Source organism: Mesoplodon densirostris, chromosome 6, assembly GCF_025265405.1.
Source record: "Mesoplodon densirostris isolate mMesDen1 chromosome 6, mMesDen1 primary haplotype, whole genome shotgun sequence".
NCBI lineage: Eukaryota > Metazoa > Chordata > Mammalia > Artiodactyla > Ziphiidae > Mesoplodon > Mesoplodon densirostris.
In genome coordinates, this window is record NC_082666.1 from 2,211,413 (window position 1) to 2,230,207 (window position 18,795).

At 59.6% G+C, this 18,795-nt stretch overlaps 1 protein-coding gene across 4 annotated transcripts in view; it reads left to right on the plus strand.

Annotated features, from left to right (window-relative positions):
- Positions 1 to 18,795, plus strand: part of ADAMTS13 (ADAM metallopeptidase with thrombospondin type 1 motif 13) — a 31,161-nt gene that overhangs the window by 7,241 nt on the left and 5,125 nt on the right. The window contains exons 7-23 of one of the 4 annotated variants that reach the window (XM_060101522.1): positions 1,210 to 1,350; positions 1,943 to 2,105; positions 2,857 to 2,961; positions 3,884 to 4,035; positions 4,148 to 4,211; positions 6,387 to 6,513; positions 7,015 to 7,163; positions 7,514 to 7,634; positions 8,128 to 8,208; positions 9,181 to 9,362; positions 11,606 to 11,741; positions 11,823 to 11,952; positions 12,319 to 12,501; positions 13,382 to 13,562; positions 14,192 to 14,312; positions 15,454 to 15,583; positions 16,715 to 16,897. In XM_060101522.1, the coding sequence (XP_059957505.1) occupies positions 1,210 to 1,350; positions 1,943 to 2,105; positions 2,857 to 2,961; positions 3,884 to 4,035; positions 4,148 to 4,211; positions 6,387 to 6,513; positions 7,015 to 7,163; positions 7,514 to 7,634; positions 8,128 to 8,208; positions 9,181 to 9,362; positions 11,606 to 11,741; positions 11,823 to 11,952; positions 12,319 to 12,501; positions 13,382 to 13,562; positions 14,192 to 14,312; positions 15,454 to 15,583; positions 16,715 to 16,897 (2,349 nt within the window). Of the gene's footprint in view, positions 1 to 1,209; positions 1,351 to 1,881; positions 2,106 to 2,856; positions 2,962 to 3,883; positions 4,036 to 4,147; positions 4,212 to 6,386; positions 6,514 to 7,014; positions 7,164 to 7,513; positions 7,635 to 8,127; positions 8,209 to 9,180; positions 9,363 to 11,605; positions 11,742 to 11,803; positions 11,953 to 12,318; positions 12,502 to 13,381; positions 13,563 to 14,191; positions 14,313 to 15,453; positions 15,584 to 15,698; positions 15,879 to 16,714; positions 16,898 to 18,795 lie in introns of those variants that run through there. The other 3 variants (XM_060101521.1, XM_060101520.1, XM_060101519.1) reach the window with 3 other exon arrangements.

Sequence of the window (18,795 nt, forward strand, 5' to 3'; positions counted from 1 at the left end):
GGGCTGGGAAAATCTGATATTTCTTCATTACCGAAGGATTAAAAGAAAGAAAATTTTTTTTTTCAAAATACAAGCCAAACAAACTTAGGAGCTAAAAACTAATTTTTGTAGGAAATTAGGTAAACAAAAAGCAGGTTGCAAAAATGATCCCAAATCCCACCACTCAGAGAAAACATCCATCTTTTCTATACACACACACACACACACACACACAATATTTTATTTGTAAATTTGGGATTATGCTGTATATTGGTTAACTGCTTTTTTTATGTAAAAATATATCCCAAACATTTCTCCCAAACATTCTCTTACAACATATATTGGGTTTTTTGTACGCACCATAATTTACTTAATTCATCCCCTCGTGTTAGATATTTAGGTTGTTTCCAGACTTTTCCTGATACGACTGCTATACATTCTGCGGGCAAATCTGTGCTCCTATGTATTATTCACCCGGAGTGGAGGGTTTCTTTCCTTTTTGATTTTTAGCCTTTTAATTATGAAAGTATATACCTGCTTGCTGTAAAAATTCAGAGTACAGAGACTCCTAAAGTGAAAAGTGGGTGTCTAACTTCCTTGCCCACCAGCCCCCCTCCCACCCGCAGGCCTTTCGGCCCCCCCCTCCCCGAGAGTGCTGAGGGGTTCCCACACCCCCCTCCACGGACAAGGCTGGGGCTCCTATCCCCACGGCAGCCCACGGCTGCGCACCTTCGCTCTCAGCTCTGCACCTCCGTCTGACCTCTCACCCATCTGACCCACCCCCCATCACAATTCCGCCATCCATCTTGTTTGGAGGAAAAAAAGGAATTGAAAACCATTGCCTTCCACTGGGAGCAGAAACGTTGGCCAGAGGTCCCACCTTTTCACTTCACCAGGACACATTCAGTCGGTGCTTTTACACACCGAGCCACCCCCAGGTCAAGAAAGCCGTCAGCAGCAGGGCCCCAAATGCCCTCGAGCCGTGGCCTCCCACGCTCAAGACACCGTGGATGAGTTTGGCCTGCACATTTTTCAAGCCTTTTGATATGTATTAGCCAAAAGAGGCGGGAGCCACCGGGCCGGCCCAGCGCTCCCTCGGGCGGGAAACTGAGGCTGGGCGCCGGCGCGACGCGGCCCACCGCCGGGTTAGCTGGTGGCGGGGCCGGGGCGACCCCTGCGGGGGTGGGGGGACCCTGGCCACCGCCGGCCTCAGCGCCGCCGCCTCCGCAGCTTCGGCCTGGAGCACGATGGCGCGCCGGGCAGCGGCTGCGGGCCCAGCGGCCACGTGATGGCTTCCGACGGCGCCGCGCCCGCCCGCGGGGGCCCGGCGTGGTCCCCCTGCAGCCGCCGGCAGCTGCTGAGCCTGCTCAGGTAGCTGCACCCCCCAGCACCGCCCCTCCCTACGCCCCCATCTCCGCTTCGCGAGCCCCCCTCCTTCCCGTCCCCGGACCCACCCGTCCATCTGCCCTCAACCCTGTGCCCACTTCCGCGGCGTCCCCGCGCCCACCTCTCCACGGGCTCTCAGGAGGCACTCCTACATCCCGCCTCTGCCCACCCCTCCAGCCCTCCCCTCCAGCCCTCCCCTCCTCCCGGCGTCCACCCCTCCATCTCTGCCCCCGCCCCGCCCCCGCCAGCCCATCCCTCTGGCCACGCCCATCCGGCCCACGCGCCACCTCCCTCCTTTCCATCGCGTCCCGCTCCTGTGCCCGCCGCTCAGTTCTCCCCTGTCCACTTCCATCCCTTCGCAGACCCACTTCTCCAACCTCCCCGCCCCCTGCATCTGCCCCTCCATCCCCTCCCCTCCCCTAGGCTCGAGCCGTGTCCTAGCCCAGCGTCAGCTCTTGGTGGGGCACGAGGGCTGAGAACTCCCATCCTCGCCCGCCCGAACCCGCCGCTTTAAACGCCCCCGCTTCCCGCGCCCAACTGGTGTCCGCCCCGGGCCTGAGCCGCGGCCTTGTCGCAGCGCAGGACGGGCGCGCTGCGTGTGGGACCCGCCGGGGCCGCAGGCCCAGCCCGCGGGGCGCCCTTCCGAGGCGCACCCCGGCCTGTACTACGGCGCCGACGAGCAGTGCCGCGTCGCCTTCGGCCCGATGGCGGTCGCCTGCACCTTCCGCAGGGAACACCTAGTGAGTCCAGCAGTGGGTGAAGCGCCCGCCCCCCCGCCCGACCGCATCTGGGCCTCCCTCTGCCAGCTCCTGCCCCCTGCGCACTGTGACACCCCACTGGCCCAGACTGTCAGGTGCCGCTCGAAATTCTCAATTTTTGAACAAGGGTGCCCACATTTTCCTCTTGACGAGGCCCCACAATTTAGGTAGAGCCGGTCCTGATAGGGCCCCCGAGCCCGTGGACCTTGATCCTACCTAGGCAGTTACCGAGGGCTTCCCACCCAACGGGAGCTGGAGGGCTTCCCAGAGGAAGTGACCTCCGAGCTGAACCCTACAGCCGGGGTGGGAGGGGGGCTGAAGGGGGGCAGGCACCCCAAAGGCAGACCCCCTTCCCAGGAGCGCACAGGACTTGCAGGCACTTTCGCCTTGGTGAGCCCCTTCCCCCTTGTAAAACATCAGGAATTATATTTTAGTGTTTTCATGAAATACAGAATTTTACGTGTGTTGTTATAAATACAGTATTAATGTTATATATTAGCATATTCTCTCTGATCTAAAAGATCATCTTCTTCTGATTTTAAAAGAGACGAGAGCATTTTTGTGGGCCCTGGTCACTGTCCCTGTTCCTGGTGGAGGAGTCCTCTCCACCCACCACTGCCCAGGGAGCTGGCTGTGTCACCGTGTCCTGTGGTCTGGGAGGGACAGTGATGGCTGGACACTGACCCCGCAGGCCCTGGTGGCCCCTCAGCTGGCCATCTGTCTCCCCTCTTAGGACATGTGCCAGGCTCTCTCCTGCCACACAGACCCCCTGGACCAGAGCAGCTGTAGCCGCCTCCTTGTTCCTGTCCTGGATGGGACAGAGTGTGGCGTGGGGAAGGTCAGAGCGGGGACTGAAGGAGCGTGTGAGCGTGTGTGTGTGTGTGTGTGTGTGTGTGCACGCTCACACACGCTCACGCAGACCTGCGGCCTGCAGCCCTCACCCTGGGGTGGGAGACAGGAGGACCTCAGTAAGCGGGGGCGTAGGGCCCTGGAGCCGTTCTGGGTCCCCGTCAGGACAGGTGGGCAGCAGGATGCCCGCGTGCACGCAGTGCTCGCCTTGCCCTCTGCAGGGGGTTCATAGCAGCTAACAGCAAAGGCTTGCGCCTGACTCTGCCGGGGCGGGCGGGGCATCTGGCCTGCCCCGTCAACCTCCTCGCTGTTCCAGAGAGAGCGGGTGCTCGAGGGACAGCCACCCCGGGCCCGGTGTGGCGGCCTGGAGACAGGGATTGGGTTGTTGCCCGCCACCCAGAGGAGGCAAAGTTTTCCCGTGACTGCGTGACCACCACCCCGCCCCCCGCCGGCCTGCAGCGGCCACCTGACATCCTGATCCCGGCCCAGTGCCCCTGCCCTCCCCTAGCCTTGCGTGGCCAGCCCTTCCTCCAGTCCCTGTCCTGTGGGAGGGGCTCTGCCCTCTTCTGTTTAGCACTGGCTCCAAAGCAGGATGGGGGTCCAGTGCGTGTGTGTGTGTATGTGGGGGTGTACCTGTTGGTGTGGGATGCCCTGGGTGTGGGGTCCTGTGGGTGTGGGATGCCCTGGGTGTGGGCACCTGTTGGTGTGGGATGCCCTGGGTGTGGGGTCCTGTGGGTGTGGGATGCCCTGGGTGTGGGGTCCTGTGGGTGTGGGATGCCCCGGGTGTGGGGTCCTGTGGGTGTGGGATGCCCTGGGTGTGGGGTCCTGTGGGTGTGGGATGCCCTGGGTGTGGGCACCTGTGAGTGTGGGATGCCCTGGGTGTAGAACGTGGTTCCATCCTTCTCTTGCAGTGGTGCTCCAAGGGGCACTGCCGCTCCCTGGCAGAGCTGGCCCCTGTGGGGGCGGTGCATGGGCACTGGTCTAGCTGGGGTCCGGCCAGTCCTTGCTCCCGCTCCTGCGGAGGAGGTGTGGTCACCAGGAGACGGCAGTGCAACAACCCCAGGTGCCGCATGGAGGGCACTGTTTTGTGGGTCAGGGAGGTGGCTGCTCCACATGCCCTGGTCGGGGGCTGGGGGTCACCTCACCTCTCACCCATGTCTCGTGGGCATTTTCAGACCTGCCTTTGGGGGGCATGCGTGCATAGGTGCTGACCTCCAGGCCAAGATGTGCAACAGCCAGGTAGGCCTGCTTCCCCGGGCAGGGTGAGGGGGTGCCGTTGGCAGCACTGGGTCCGGAGGAGCCCAAGGGCCAGGGCGGCTGTAACTTGTGGTTCACATGGGGCGTTTTGAGAGTGAAGGTGGTACTATTAATACCTGCCTTGGGACCACTGTGCATTCACCCTGAAGTGTCCCCCTCCCTCCCTGGATACCACTGCCCTGCAGGGCTGCCCGCTTCTGCACTGAGAACAACGCTCCTCCCCGGCAGCCAAGTCCACTACCACGAGAGCATGGGCGATTCTTTTAGTTATAAGTTCAGGTGAATTTCACCTAGCATAAAATCAACCATTTGAAATTGTGTAGTTCAGTAGCATGTAGTACATTCACAATATCATGCAACCACCACCTCCATCTAGTTCCAAACCATTTCCATCACCCCAAAGTAAAACCCCAGGCCCATTAAGCAGTCACTCCCATACCCCCTTTCCCCAGCCCCTGCCAACCACCAGTCTTACTTTCTATCTCTGTGGATTTACCTGCGCTGGACATTTCACATAATTGGAATCATACAATATGTGACTTTTTGCGTCTGGCTTCTTTCACTCACCGTGTTGTTTTCAAGGTTCAGCCGTGTACCACGTATCAGAACTTCACTCCTTTTTCTTTTCTTTTTTTTTATGGTTTATTCTTCTTTTTTATTTATTTTTTATAAATTTATTTATTTATTTTTGGTTGCGTTGGGTCTTTGTTGCTACGCGTGGGCTTTCTCTAGTTGCGGCGAGCGGGGGCTACTCTTTGCCACAGTGCATGGGCTTCTCATTGCGGTGGCTTCTCTTGTTGCAGAGCACGGGCTCTAGGCACGTGGGCTTCAGTAGTTGTGGCACGTGGGCTTCAGTAGTTGTGGCTCAAAGGCTCTAGAGCACAGACTCAGTAGTCATGGCGCACGGGCTTAGTTGCTCCACGGCATGTGGGATCTTCCCGGACCAGGGCTCGAACCCGTGTCCCCTGCATTGGCAGGCGGATTCTTAACCACTGCACCACCAGGGAAGTCCCTATTCTTTTCTTCTTATATTTTCTTATTTTTTTGTTGGGGTATGGTTGCTTTACAATGTTGTGTTAGTTTCTGCTGTACAACAAAGTGAATCAACTATACGTGTACATATATCCCCTCCCTCTTGGACCTCCCTCCCACCCAGAACTTCACTCCTTTTTATGGCTGAATAGTATTCCACTGCATGGATGGACCACATTTCGTTCATCTGTTCATCCATTGTCCATTTGTCCGTACATTGGGGCTGTTTCCATCTTTGGTTGTTGGGAATAGTGCTGCTATGAATATGTGTGTACGTGGACTTTTTTGAGTGCCAGCTCTTCACTCTTTCGGGTGTACGCCTCAAAGTGGAATTGCCAGATCCCGTGGTAATTCTACGTTCAAGTCCTTGAGGAACCTCTGAGCCATTTCCCACAGCAGCTGAACCATTTGGCCTCCCCACCAGCAAAGTGCGAGGGTTCCCATTTCTCCACATCCTCTCCAGCACTTACCTGTGTTTCCCACACGGCCCGTCAGAGTGGGTGTGAAGGGGTGGAGTGATTCCTCTGGCCTTGACTTAAGATCTGCACATGGTGAGACCCTCCCTCCCTCCCCCCCGCCCCCGCCTTCTCCAGGCAGACTCCGAGGCCTCCCCAGACCAGGAGAAAGGAGTCCTTGCCCGGTGGTGGGGGAGGGCCAGGCCGTGGTCCCCGCACCTGCTCGGCAGGGCCACTCGGATTCTTTTCCTCTGACTCCAGTGCAAAAAAGGCCAGGACGCCTGCCCGCGGAGGTTCTTGTGCGGAAGCCCTTTTCTCTTGACTCCTGTGACTTTTCCAATTACCTGCCTCTGGAGGTGCAGACATAGCGAGTACACACACTCAACCTAGTTTTCTGAAGTTGAGGCCTCCCACCCGCAGTGCTGTTTGCCCGGCTTTCCTCTGCGTTGCTGGGCGGTAGGCCCCCATCAGCGCAGGAAGGCTTGACATCCCCACTTTACAGAGCAGGGAACTGAGGTGCAGCCAGGAGCTGGGCTCCAACCCACGTCTTGGCCCTCGCACTGCCGGGGGCCTTGCTGTCTCCCGGGGCGAGGGTTCCCTGCCTGAGCCCCCTGCCCCGGGACCTGGGCCCTGGCCCCTCCCGTGCCCGTCCTCTGCCTCCTTCCACCAGGCCTGCGAGAAGACCCAGCTGGAGTTTATGTCGGAGCAGTGCGCACAGACCAACGGGGAGCCCCTGCGCCTCTCCCTGGGCAGCACCTCCTTCTACCGCTGGGGCACGGCTGAGCAGTACAGTCGAGGTGGGTCCCGGGGGGTGCCGGGGCGAGCCAGGCCTGAGACCCCGGGGCAGGGAGAGTCGTTGGGGGAGACCCACCATCGCTCTGATGCTGTTGAGGACAGGCTTCGGCCCTGCATCAGACACATGATGCCTCCTACCCTGGCTAGCAGGTCAGGCCACGACTTCTCATCTCTGAGTCTCAGTTTCCCCATGTGCAAAATGGAGATAAGAGGCGTAGCTCGCTGCCAGCATTGCTGGCAGGAGTCAGTGCGATGACACAGGGGAAGCACCGGGCGTGCTCCCTGGCTCGTAATTCTGTAACATTTGTTACATCGCGATGTGATTACTGCTGCAGGAGGCAGGACAGGTGGGAAATAGAAACCTTGTCCCAAATGCAAAGAGTGAAGCGGGATGGCGCTTGGGGGTCGGTGAGGGCCCTCTTGGATCATGTTTCACAGGGTCACTGCCCTCCCTGCTCCGTGCCACCCTCCCATCTGGGTTTCTTGTCCTTCTGCTTTCCCAGGGGACGCTCTGTGTAGATATCTGTGCCGGGCCGTTGGGGAGAGCTTCATTGTGAGGCGTGGGGACAGTTTCCTGGATGGGACACGGTGTGTGCCAGGCAGCCCTCAGGAGGATGGGACCCTGAGCCTGTGCGTGTCAGGCAGCTGCAAGGTAGGCGTGCCCGGGCAGTGGAGGTGCCCTCCATCCACTGTGGCCCCGAGGCCTCTCCCTTCAGAAACCGAGATGCTAAGGGGCCTTCGAGGGGTCAGGTCTGGGGGGTGCTGCCCCCATGAAGCTGCAGTAGAGTCTGCCCTGGGTGATGCTGGGATACAGGGCCGAGCTTGGAGTCAAGAGCCTTGCTGTGACCCTGGACAAGTCACTTCAGCTTGCCTCCTGCACAGATGTCAGAAGCTGCAGAAATGCCCCATTTGGTTGTGTGAACCTCCGAGCTGTGGGTGTCAGCGGGCCGGCACCGTCCCATGACGTCACCTGGGTCTCACCTGCCACTCTCCTTTGCTCAGACGTTTGGCTGTGACGGCAGGATGGCCTCCGGGCAGGTGCGAGATGTGTGCCAGGTGTGTGGCGGGGACAACAGCACGTGCCGTCCGCAGAACGGCTCTTTCACGGCCGGAAGAGCCAGAGGTAGGGGCCTCCCTGGGGATGAAGGGCCGGGTTCCCCCCAGCCTCCAAGAAACCCCACAGCCCAGAGCCTGGGTGCCGGCTGCCTAGGTGGCAGGGCCCGCACTCTGGCTCAGCCCTGGGCCCTCTTAGCGGCCTCAGCCTCCACGTTCCTCTCTGCCAGCCTCCCCATGAGGCTCAGATTTTGGTGATGAGGCCGCTGCTGGGCTTGTGGCGCCTCAATAACGGTTGCTCAGTGCACCTGTGGTGCAGAAAAAATACGGACATTGGGAAATCTGTGGTGGGCGGTCCTCTCCTCTCCTGCTCAAGGACTCTTAGCAGGAGGGACCTTACGCTTGGAAAACCCTTGACTTTGATCTATTGATAGAACAGGTCAGGTCTTTTGCAGAGTCAGTGGAGGAGTTGAGGCCCACCTCCCTCTGGCGCTGAAATCTCCCTTTGACTGTGACCTAAGTGACCTGAGACCACCCATTCCCCCCACCCCGCTTCCTCCTAGAGTACGTCACATTCCTGACCGTTACCCCCAACCTGACCAGCATATACATCATCAACCGCAGGCCTCTCTTCACGCACCTGGGTGAGTTGGCCAGAGGACGCCCACAGGAGTTAGCCAGACCGTGAAGGTCAAGGGCACGGTCCCAAGGTGCTGTCACTTCTGATGCCAGCTGCAAGTTCGGGTGCTCCCCAAGCTGCCGTCCATTGGATGATTCGCTGAGAGGACCCCCAGAACTCTGAGAGCTGTTACGCTCACTGTTACGGCTTATTACAGGGGAAGGATGCAAAGTAAAATCAGCCAGAGGAGGAGACGCCTAGGGCAGCGTCAGGGAGGGCTCCGTGTCCAGCTCAAAAGTGACCACACACACAGTGTACTGCCTGCTCTGCGAGCTCTCCTGAGCTCAGGGTCCAGGTGCTATGGGGCTTCATTATGTAGATGCAATTGGGGGATGGATTGATCGCCCCCTGGACCATCTCAGTCTTCAGGTTGGCTGAGGCTTGGTGACTCAAGGCCACCGCCCTAAGTCATGTGTTTGGTCTTTCTGGTGTGGCCAGCTCCTACCCTAAACAAAGACGCTCCGGATCAGGTCAGACACAGGGTGCAGGTCAGACCTGTCTTTGGGCAAGGCCAACCTCTTTACTTAACGCCACTGTGGGTCTTTATTTCCAGGGGGCGCCCTGGCCTGACCTTTGAATCCGGGGTGGGGTGCTCTCCCTGGGGTCCTTGACCCCTGTAGAGTGGGGTGTGAGTGTACTTAGTGAGGGAGCAGGTCCACGGCGCTCACCAGGTTCCAGGAAGAGGTGCAGAGTTGCCACGTGGGGAGCCTCCCGTGGTCAGACACCCTGTTCAGAGCGTGGGATACCAGGAGGACCTGCTCCCCGGGAAGGCTGGGGATCCTGGGGCGGGAGTGGCAGGTGTGGCTGTGGAAGACATGCCCCGTTGGCCCAGTTGTCACCTTTCCTTAAACAGGACCTGTCTGTGAGGGGGGTGGTGCCGGCTCCCACGGTGGGGTGGGGGTGGTCTCTGTGGTGCTGACGGCCCCTCCCCCAACAGCAGTGAGGATCCGTGGGCGCTATGTCGTGGCCGGGAATGGGAGCATCTCTCCCAGCACCACCTACCCCTCCCTCCTGGAGGATAGCCACGTCCAATACAAATTGACCCTGACTGAGGACCGGCTGCCCCGCCTGGAGGAGATCCGCATCCAGGGCCCCACCCAGGACGACATGGAGATCCAGGTGACCGGGGTCCTCCCCCTGGTGTCCGCTGGTCCATCAGCTCAGACGCACACCTCTTCATTCTCTCAGTGGCCGCTGGGGGGCCTGAGGTCCCTGTGCTCAGAGCCCACGGGAGTTCTGGAGTGCTGAGAGCGGGTCAGAGGGAGAGCCCTGTGCAGTGGTCGGGGGCTTCCCGGGACAGGAAGGTTGCTGCCGAGGTCTGAGATGAGCTGACGCTGTAGGCCGAGCAGGGAGGGGAGTGTCTTGAGCAAGCAGTGCGTGCCCAGGAGGGGTGCTTAGGAGGGAGGGAGGAAGGGGACCCTCCAAGCGAGGAGGCTGGAGGGCTAGGCAGACCTGGAGGGGCCTTGCTGGCCGTGTGAGGAGTTCAGGCTTCCTCCTGGGGGTCTGGGGAGCTGCTGGGGGTCTGTGTAGGGCGGAGTTGGGGTCGGGCTACGTCAGACCTGGATGAAGGAGGGTGGGGGGCACGAGACCGTGGGGTAGGCTGGTTGGGCCAGTGCCCAGATTAGAGACCCACCGCGGGGGCATCTAATGCAGGAGGAGCAGAGGCAGCCCGAGAGCTGGAAGCAGGGTGACCCAGGCGTCAAGAGCCCAGGCTAGGGACTCAGCCCAGAGTTCAAATCCTGGCTCTGCAGAAACTTGGACAAAAGACTTAATTTTCTGAGCCTCAGTTTCCCCGTCTGCAAAATGAGACTAAGCAGACCTACGTGACGTGAAGATGCATTTGTTTTTTCTTCAAAACGATGCACAGCAAGCACTTGGCAGACTGTCTGGTGCCCCACACATGCACACGGAAGGTGGCCAGGCTGACTCGCATCTCAAAGCGCCCAAGGCCTAGGATGCCCCATCCTAACAGCGGGAATGAGACACCCAGAAGTTCCGGGGCAAAGGAGCGGGCACTGTGAGGGCCAGAACCGGAACCTGAATATCCCCCTCCCACACTTCACTCTCCTCTGGCAGGGATGCTGGGCTCCCCAGATTTTCATCTGCAGAGTGGGGACCAGATGGCAGTCCCACCTCCTGGGGTCACGGGCGGGCAGTGTGGGGGGCAGGCCCTGGCCCAGGGGCAGCTCTGGGTGGATGTTGGTTCTTGCTGTTTCTTTGGGACAGAGGGAATTGGGAGCCCCGGCTGTGCTTGGATGTGTCCTGCACGCGGTGACCTCGTCTGCAAGTGGTGCCGCATGTGTTTTGCTGAGGAAGGTGCTGGAGGGTGGACAGGAAGTAGTGGACGTTGAAATAGCCCTTGACAAGCTTTGTGGGGGAGTCCAAGTCTCGACGGCCCCTCACTTTGGTCGAGCAGCCCCGCCCTCTGCTCCCACGGCTGGGGAGGCAGCAGGGACTCCCCCAGAAGTCCAGGCCAGGCCAGAGCGAGCCCCCTAGTGAACAGTCAACCCCTTCCCCACCTCCGCACGTGGCCCAGGTCACCCACGTCCCCACCCCTGGGAACGTTGTGCCAAGGGCTGGCTGTCAAGCAGCTCTGTTGTCACCCTTTGTGGGGAGGATAAAATATACAGATTCCGGGGCCCCTCTCAGGGACACTCAACCAGGACCTGCTGGGGGGTGTGCATGTGCCAAGAACCCGCATGTTAGCAGAGGACTGTGACGGGGGGCCAGATGAGGTGTCGTGGGAGTAGCTGCTGGAACCTTGGGGGCGTCCTCCTGGCCTCTGCCTGCCAGACTGGCCCCTCACAGGACCCAGTGACCCTCCTGAAGTACGAACAGACCCAGGCTCCCTGCTGGACACTCTTCCTTAACTCTCTGTGTCCTCAGGCTCGAGCCCAAGCTGCCAGACAGCTACAGGGCCCCTGATCCAGCCCCTTCCTGCCCACCCCTGGGCCTCATCTCCTGCTGCAGAAGCCCGAGCTGTGCTGGTTTCACCACAGGCCGGGGCTGGGCTCCCCTCTGCTGGAACACCCCTTCACCCGCCTCCACGCCTCCCCCCAGGCGCCCACCCTGGTCCACCTCGGCGCCTTCTCTGTGCTCCCATAATCCCCTGTGCGAACCTCTATCCCCGCACCTACCACCAGCCCACCCTCCCCCACCCCACTGTGAGCCTGGGGCAGTGTCCTGGTCAACGGGCCGTCCTCGAAGCGTGGCGTGGGGTCAGCGTCAGTGGTGGCTTGCTGAGGGAAGGAGTATAGGGATGGAGGAATGAAAAATCGAAGGCTTCCCGGAGGAGGTGGCCGTGACAGTGGCCCTCAGACAGCCCGCTGGACAGGCCCCAGCTCTCCGTGTGTCTTGTGCAGGTTTACAGGCGCTACGGGGAGGAGTACGGCAGCCTCGCCCGCCCAGACATCACCTTCACCTACTTCCAGCCTGAGCGCCGGCCGGCCTGGGCGTGGGCTCCCGTGCGGGGGGCCTGCTCGGTGAGCTGTGGGGCAGGTGAGGCCCGGGGCAGGGCTCGCCTGAAAGCCTGGTTTGCTCCCCGCACGGAGGTGGTCTAGCCCCCCTCTCCCCCGGCAGGGCTGCGCTGGGTGACCCACAGCTGTCGGGACCAGGCCACGAACGAGTGGGCGGAGGCTGCCCGGTGCGCAGGGAGCCGGCAGCCGGCGGCGTGGTCCGAGTCGTGTGCCCCCATGCCCTGTCCCCCATCGTGAGTGTGCCTGGGGCTCAGGCGCTCACCGCTCCAGGGGGGTGACCGCCCCGCCTGGGAGGCTCAGGGAGGGGCCCACCCCCTGGCAGGAGCACAGGGTTAGGGACAGAGCCGTCCCTGTTGGGGGCAGGGCTGGGGCAGCCGCCCACGGGCGGTCCACGGGCTCAGGTGCAGCTTGGGGACACCTGGAGAGCTGGAGGGCTGGGCTGCCTGTATCTGCGCGGTGTCCAGGTACCTGAAGGGACAGTGGGCCCAGGCCAGGCCCGGGAAGTGACTCGCATAGACAGACCTGCCGGCCTCCCACCCCCGCCCCTGAGCCAGCATGGGGACCCGGCCAGAGGCCCGATGCTCTCTTCCTCTCCTCAGCTGGGCGGCCGGAGACTTCGGCCCATGCAGTGCCTCCTGCGGAGGGGGCCTGCAGGAGCGGGTGGTGCGCTGCGTGGAGGCCCAGGGCGGCCTCCTGAGGACGGTGCCCCACTCCCGGTGCAGAGCGCTGGCCCAGCAGCCAGCGGCCGTGGAGACCTGCAATTCCCAGCCCTGCCCCCAGAGGTGAGCACGGATCCAGGCAGATCCAGGCAGAGTCTCCCTGGCAGGGCTTATCCCTGTGCTGAGCCCTGCCCCTTCTGAGTGTCCCCTTTTCCTGAGGCCTCTGGCCAGGTCCCACCACCCTGGGTGAGTGCCGACCTTGGAATTACCTCCTATGCTGGAGGCCCTGGACTGGCCATTTCTGCCTCTGAACTTCCAAGTCTCTGCTCATGGAGGGCTGCGAGGATCAAACAAAACCACGGATGTAAAGCAATAAATGTCACTTTGTCACTGCTATTGTCATTTCCACAGTGTCCCAGCTGATAGAGGCTTATCATTCTGATTTGCCACTAACTGCCTGGGTGACCCGGGCAAGTCCCCTCCCTCTCTGGGCCCCAGTTTTGTCCAGTGGGGCGGGAGGTGGCCTAGGTCACTGGTGGTGCACACGTGGCTCTGGGCGTCTTCCCCCACACGCCCCGCATCTGTGGCAGACGTAGCAGTCACCACTCTTTCCTCCTGGGGGCCAATCGTGCCTCAGAATCCTTCTCAACACGGCACTCCAAGCAGCCGCCACCTCTCAGGGCTGCCACAGGAGATGCATTTGCTGTCCCTGAACTGGTGATCGACTGCATCTGGCACCTGTTTCCCAGCACCTGCTAGGTTGTCTGGTTGGAGGCCCACCTTTGCCTCTGGAAGGAGGAGGGTCAGGGCCGGTGTCACTGCACCCTGGGTGCCGAGTGGAGGGCCAGCAGCCGTTCATCCAGGCTTCAGGGAAAGGCCCCTGGCTTCTGCCTTTTGGCGGGGATCCCCCTTTGGGCTCTTGGATATGGGGGAGCAGGTTCACTGCCTCTCTGCCCCGGGAGCAGAGGCAGGGCCTGATGGCTGTCTTGTGCCGCGTCCTCAGGGAGATGCCAGACGCGTGCCCGTCGGCCTGTGGAACAGACCTGGCCGCGCAGAACATGACGTGTGTGCAGGGGGCAGATGGCGTGGGGGCGCCAGCAACTGCTGGGCCCTGCTCCGCAGACGAGAAGCCGCCTGCCCGTGAGCCCTGTATCGAGGTGGCGTGTCCTCCAGGCTGGGGCCATGTGAGTATCCTGGGCACTGGGGAATGGGGAGCACTGTTTACCACTGGCCTCCTGCCAGAGCTAGAAGACTGCCCTGTGTAGGGCTGCTGTCCTTGGGTGGCCCTGGGCAGAGGACAACCCTAGAAACAGATCTCAGAGCTGCTGGGAAGCCCCTTTCTCGCTGGCAAGCAGGCTGAGGAATCCAGACCCTGATGGAACACTGTCAGTTGTCTGCTACGCAGAGATGCTGCCACGCTCCTGCCTGCATCCACGGGCTCAGGCTGGGTGGTGTTACTTTCAGACAAGGGTGTCAGCCAGTCCTATCCCCGTGCCCCGCCCCTGGCTGTGGGGACTGCAGGGCCAAGTGTGCCTGCAAATCTGGCTCCAGAGCCCCAGCGCGGTTGTGCCCCGCACTGATTACTGATGCTGACGCAGAGGCCAAGGTGGGGCGTGTGGTGAGGGCATCCCCTGGAGGCCAGGGAGCAGGCTTCCCGGGAAAGGAGCAGTGGCCAGGGGAGGCCTTTGGGTTGCTGGTAACCACTTCTGTTCTCTACTGAAGAGACTGGGGTAGGTGGGAGTGGAGGGCTAGGTGCCCAGAGGTGTGGAGATGGGAAGCCCAGACCCACCAGCTTGCTGCTTGCCCTCTGCAGCCAGATACCCAGTCTCCAGGAGAGAAGGCTGCATCCCCAGCGGGCAGTGCCAGGCCAGAGGCTCATGCTGCACACGTGTGGACTCTCTTGGCGGGGCCGTGCTCTGTCTCCTGTGGTCAAGGTGAGGACCCCAACGCCCCTGAGGGTCAGCTAATTCTAAAAAAAGCATTTGAGGTGGCTTACAAAAAATCCAGCTACACAAGAACGTGACATTATAAGCAAGGAGATTGGGGCCAAGTACGGACAGCCACATGAATATGCTCACTGACTGGCTGGAAGGTAGGAAATGATGATAAAACCTGGCCATGTTGGCACCCAAGAGCGTATTCTTTTTTTTTTTTTTTTTTTTTTTGGCGGTATGCGGGCCTCTCACTGTTGTGGCCTCTCCCGCTGGGGAGCACAGGCTCCGGATGCACAGGCTCAGCGGCCATGGTTCACGGGCCCAGCCGCTCCGTGGCATGTGGGATCCTCCCGGACTGAGGCATGAACCCGTGTCCCCTGCATCGGCAGGCAGACTCTCAACCACTGCGCCACCAGGGAAGCCCAAGAGCGTATTCTTAAGGTCTAAGATGGGCCCCAAACTTAGCTCTGAGCTTCCTGGAGGCCAACCCAGAGAAACAAAATTAATTTTAAGATACACAGTGTTTTAAACTAAAACCCTGGGAATTCCCTGGCGGTCCAGGGGTTAGGACTCAGCACTTTCACTGCCATGGCCCGGATTCAATCCCTGGTCAGGGAACTAAAATCCCACAAGCTGTGTGTCATACATACATACATACATACATAAATAAGCAAGCAAGCAAACTAAAACCCTAATCACTTGCTCAGGTAAACTCCAGCATGTTTAGAATTGAGGCCAGAGATTTCTTTTGTGGATACTTTTGCAGAGAGATGCAAGGACACGGTCCTAATAACATCTTGGTGATAAACACAGTAAGAGATTTTCATATAGCAGCTGTTATAACGCCCCTCAATTTATAAGAGCAGTTACCACTTTTGAGCACCTACTATGCACCAGACACTGTATAGCTCCCCTTGAAAAATCTTTATAAATAGCTCTCCAAGTCAGGCACCATTAGATGAAAAACCTGAGGCTCAGAGAGGTTAAGTCACTTGTCCAAGGTCACACAGCTGCTAAGTGGCAGAGCTGAGACTCAGATGCACGTGGGCCTCGTCTGCTAGAGCTCTTCAGAGAGTGGGGCACCCATGGTCCTTGCTGAGCCCCCTTCTTGGGGTGCGGGGTCCCTCCTTCCTCCCAGCAGGCCTGATGGAGCTGCGTTTCGTGTGTATGGACTCTGCCCTCAGGACACCCGTCCGGGAAGAGCTGTGTGACCTGGCAAGCAGGCCTGGGAGCCGGCAGGAGGTCTGCCAGGCTGCCCCGTGCCCGGCTTGGTGAGTCCGGGGGAGGGAGACTATGCAGAGGGGCAGCAGTCTGGGTCCCCCAGGGAGGAAGGAGTCTTACCCTGGCTGTGGCTTCCTACGGAGCACTGGCCTTTCCTTCCTGCAGGTGGGAGACCCGAGCCTTGGCACCGTGCCCCGTGACCTGTGGAGGGGGGCAGGTGCCGCTGGCTGTTCGCTGTGTGAGGATGGACCAAGGCCGCTTTGTCTCCCTGCCTCATTCCAAGTGCTGGCCGATGCCCCGGCCCAGGCCCCTCCAGGACTGCAGCCTGGAGCCCTGCCCTGCCAGGTGGGCCCCTTCCCAAGGAGACAGGTGGTCCTAGGCGGGCATTCTTGGAGGTGGCATCATCACCTCCCGTTAAGCTCGTGACCCTTGGCATCCTCACCTGCAGGAGTGGATCATATTGGTGCCCGGAAGACTGTGGGGCTTTTAAAGTGTGTGACGTGCATCACACAGGATATGGGACGCTGAGGGCGCATGTGGTTGATGTGTCATTTTTTCATCACTTGCTCTTTACTGAGCATCTACTAAGTACGTCCAGGTGCTGTTCTGGCACAAGGGGACACAGCAGTGAACAAGACAGACAGGCATCCCTGCCCTCCTGGAGTAGACGCTGGGGGCAAGGGAGAGACAGATGATAAATAAGATTGATGGGGGAGACATATAGTTCACGCTGGATGGTGTCGGTGCGACGTGGCAAACACAGTGGGAAGGAAGGTTGGGAGTGCCGGCAGGGGCGGGGTCCAGGTGATGGTGGGGCTAGGACTCCCACTGGAGACAGACATCTCGGCAGGGCCCCTTGGGTGCCCTGCCCCTCCCCCACTGCTTTTTGGACACGTCCACCCTCAGCTTCCCCTTCTTTTTTTTTAAAAAAAAATTATTTATTTATTTTTGGCTGCGTTGGGTCTGCGTGGCTGCGCGCGGGCTTTCTCTAGCTGCGACGTCAGCTTCCCCTTCTGTAAAATGGGGTCTTCTGAATATTCTCTGTCCACCGTGCTGAGCCTCTCAGTGGAGATGTAAAAGTGACCCCCGGAGAGAGAACCTTTCCAGGCCCTTTCCAGTCTGGGGAAGTGAGGGGAAGCCCCCTACTCCTCGGGGTCCCCCCTGACTCCGGTTTGCTCCAGGTGGCGGTACCAGCTGGCAGCCTGCAGCGTGACCTGTGGGGGCGGAGTCGCGCAGAGGATCCTGTACTGCGCCCGGGCCCACGGGGAGGACAAGGCCGAGGAGATCCTGCCGGACACCCAGTGCCAGGGGCTGCCTCGCCCAGAGCAGCAGCAGGCCTGCAGCCCGGAGCCCTGCCCGCCCAGGTCAGCAGCCCCAGGGTGTGCAGTAGGCAGCCTGAACTCCTGGCCGGTGCCGACGCCGGGCCAGGCCCTTGGGGGTTAAAGGGCAGCTCGGGGGCACAGGAAACAGGACCACCCGACAAGCTGCAGTGGGTGTCAGAGGAGACACTCGCAAACTCAGGTAGTGCTGTCGGTTCTAATGGGGGTGACGGGGTGGGGAGGGCAGGGGCGCTTCCCAGTGGAAGAGGCAGCATCTGAGTGGAGCCTGAGGGTGGTCCAGCTGGGGCACAGCATCGCCAAAGCTGCGGGGACAGACAGCTCACACCAGTAGGGTCCGGAGACAGGCTGGAGCCCGAGAGGGCAGGGCAAATATTCACCTGCCTTGTTCACAGTTCTCCCGTGGTTTCTCCTTTGTAATTTTGCATTTTAAATAATGCCGTGCTCTTCTGTATCATACAGAAACATCCAGAAAAGAATGTAACAGTCACCCCTGTCCCACCACCAGATTTAATAGATGCTAGCATATCTCTATGTTTCCTTCATATGTATCCTTGGTTTTAAAGAAATACACCACTACAGGGCTTCCCTGGTGGCGCAGTGGTTGAGAGTCCGCCTGCCTATGCAGGGGACACGGGTTCGTGCCCCGGTCCGGGAAGATCCCACATGCCGCAGAGCGGCTGGGCCCGTGAGCCATGGCTGCTGAGCCTGCGCGTCCGGAGCCTGTGCTCCACAACGGGAGAGGCCACAACAGTGAGAGGCCCGCGTACCGCAAAAAAAAAAAAAAAAAAAAAAAAAAGAAATACACCACTACAGATAAGACTTTATTTACATTAAAACCTTTAACTCATCTGTGATTTATCTGGGGTCAGTCACAAAGTCGGGGAGCAAACTCTATTTTTCCAAATCACTGACTAGCAACAGCATTTGCTGCATCCCCCCAGGTGTCCCCTTCATCACATCTTAAATTCTCGTGTGGGTTGGATCTGTGTCAAGGCTTCTACCAGGCTCTGTTGTTCTATTTCCCCCACCCATTCCCACCCCCAAGTCAAATGGTTTTCATCGCTGTAGCTTTATGGTCCACTTACCATCCATACCTGTGTCGCTTGATTTCCTTGCCTATGCTTAAATGTGCACCCCGTTTATTTTCCCACATCATATTTGAAATGGTCTGGGATTTTTTAAAATGGGAATTTCACACGCACAGGAGCTCTGGTTACCCCTGGCATGTCACTGTGGCCACCCTGGCCTCCTTGATGTTCTGGAACATTCCAGGGAGTGCTTCTGACTCAGGGCATTTGCACCTCCTTTCCCGCTGCCTGAATGTGTCTGCTCTGGATATCCCTTCCCAGGCTCTGCTCAGAGTGCCATAACAGAGAGGTGGGGAGTCCTTCCTGTGACTTGGGGTTTTTTTGGGTTTTTTTTTTGGCTGCACCCCACAGCATGTGAGATCTTAGTTCCCCAACCAGGGCTCGAACCCGTATCCCCTACATTGGAAGTGTGTAGTCTTAACCACTGGACCGCCAGGGAAGTCCCCCCTGTGACATTCTAATTGTCACAACTGGGGGTGGCAGGGGTGGGGAGCGCTGCCGCTGGCATCTAGTCGGTGGAGGCCAGGGGTACTGCTAAATGTCCTACACTGTGCAGATGGCCTGCACGAGAAAGACCCATATGGCCCCAAATGTCACGAGGCAGAGACCCATATATGCTCCACGGTGGGCGGGGTGGGGGGGGCGACTTGGTCTGGTTCACGGCCGTATCCCGGCGTGTAGAACAGCGCCAGGCCCACAGAGGCATGTTTTTGAGAGGGGGCATCACGGGGCCGGGAGGGCAGCATGGTGCGGGGACCAGGACTCCAGGCCCCAGTGCGGCCTGCCTGGCTTCTGTCCCGGCTCTGAAAACTGTCGGTTGTTATCATTTGTTGA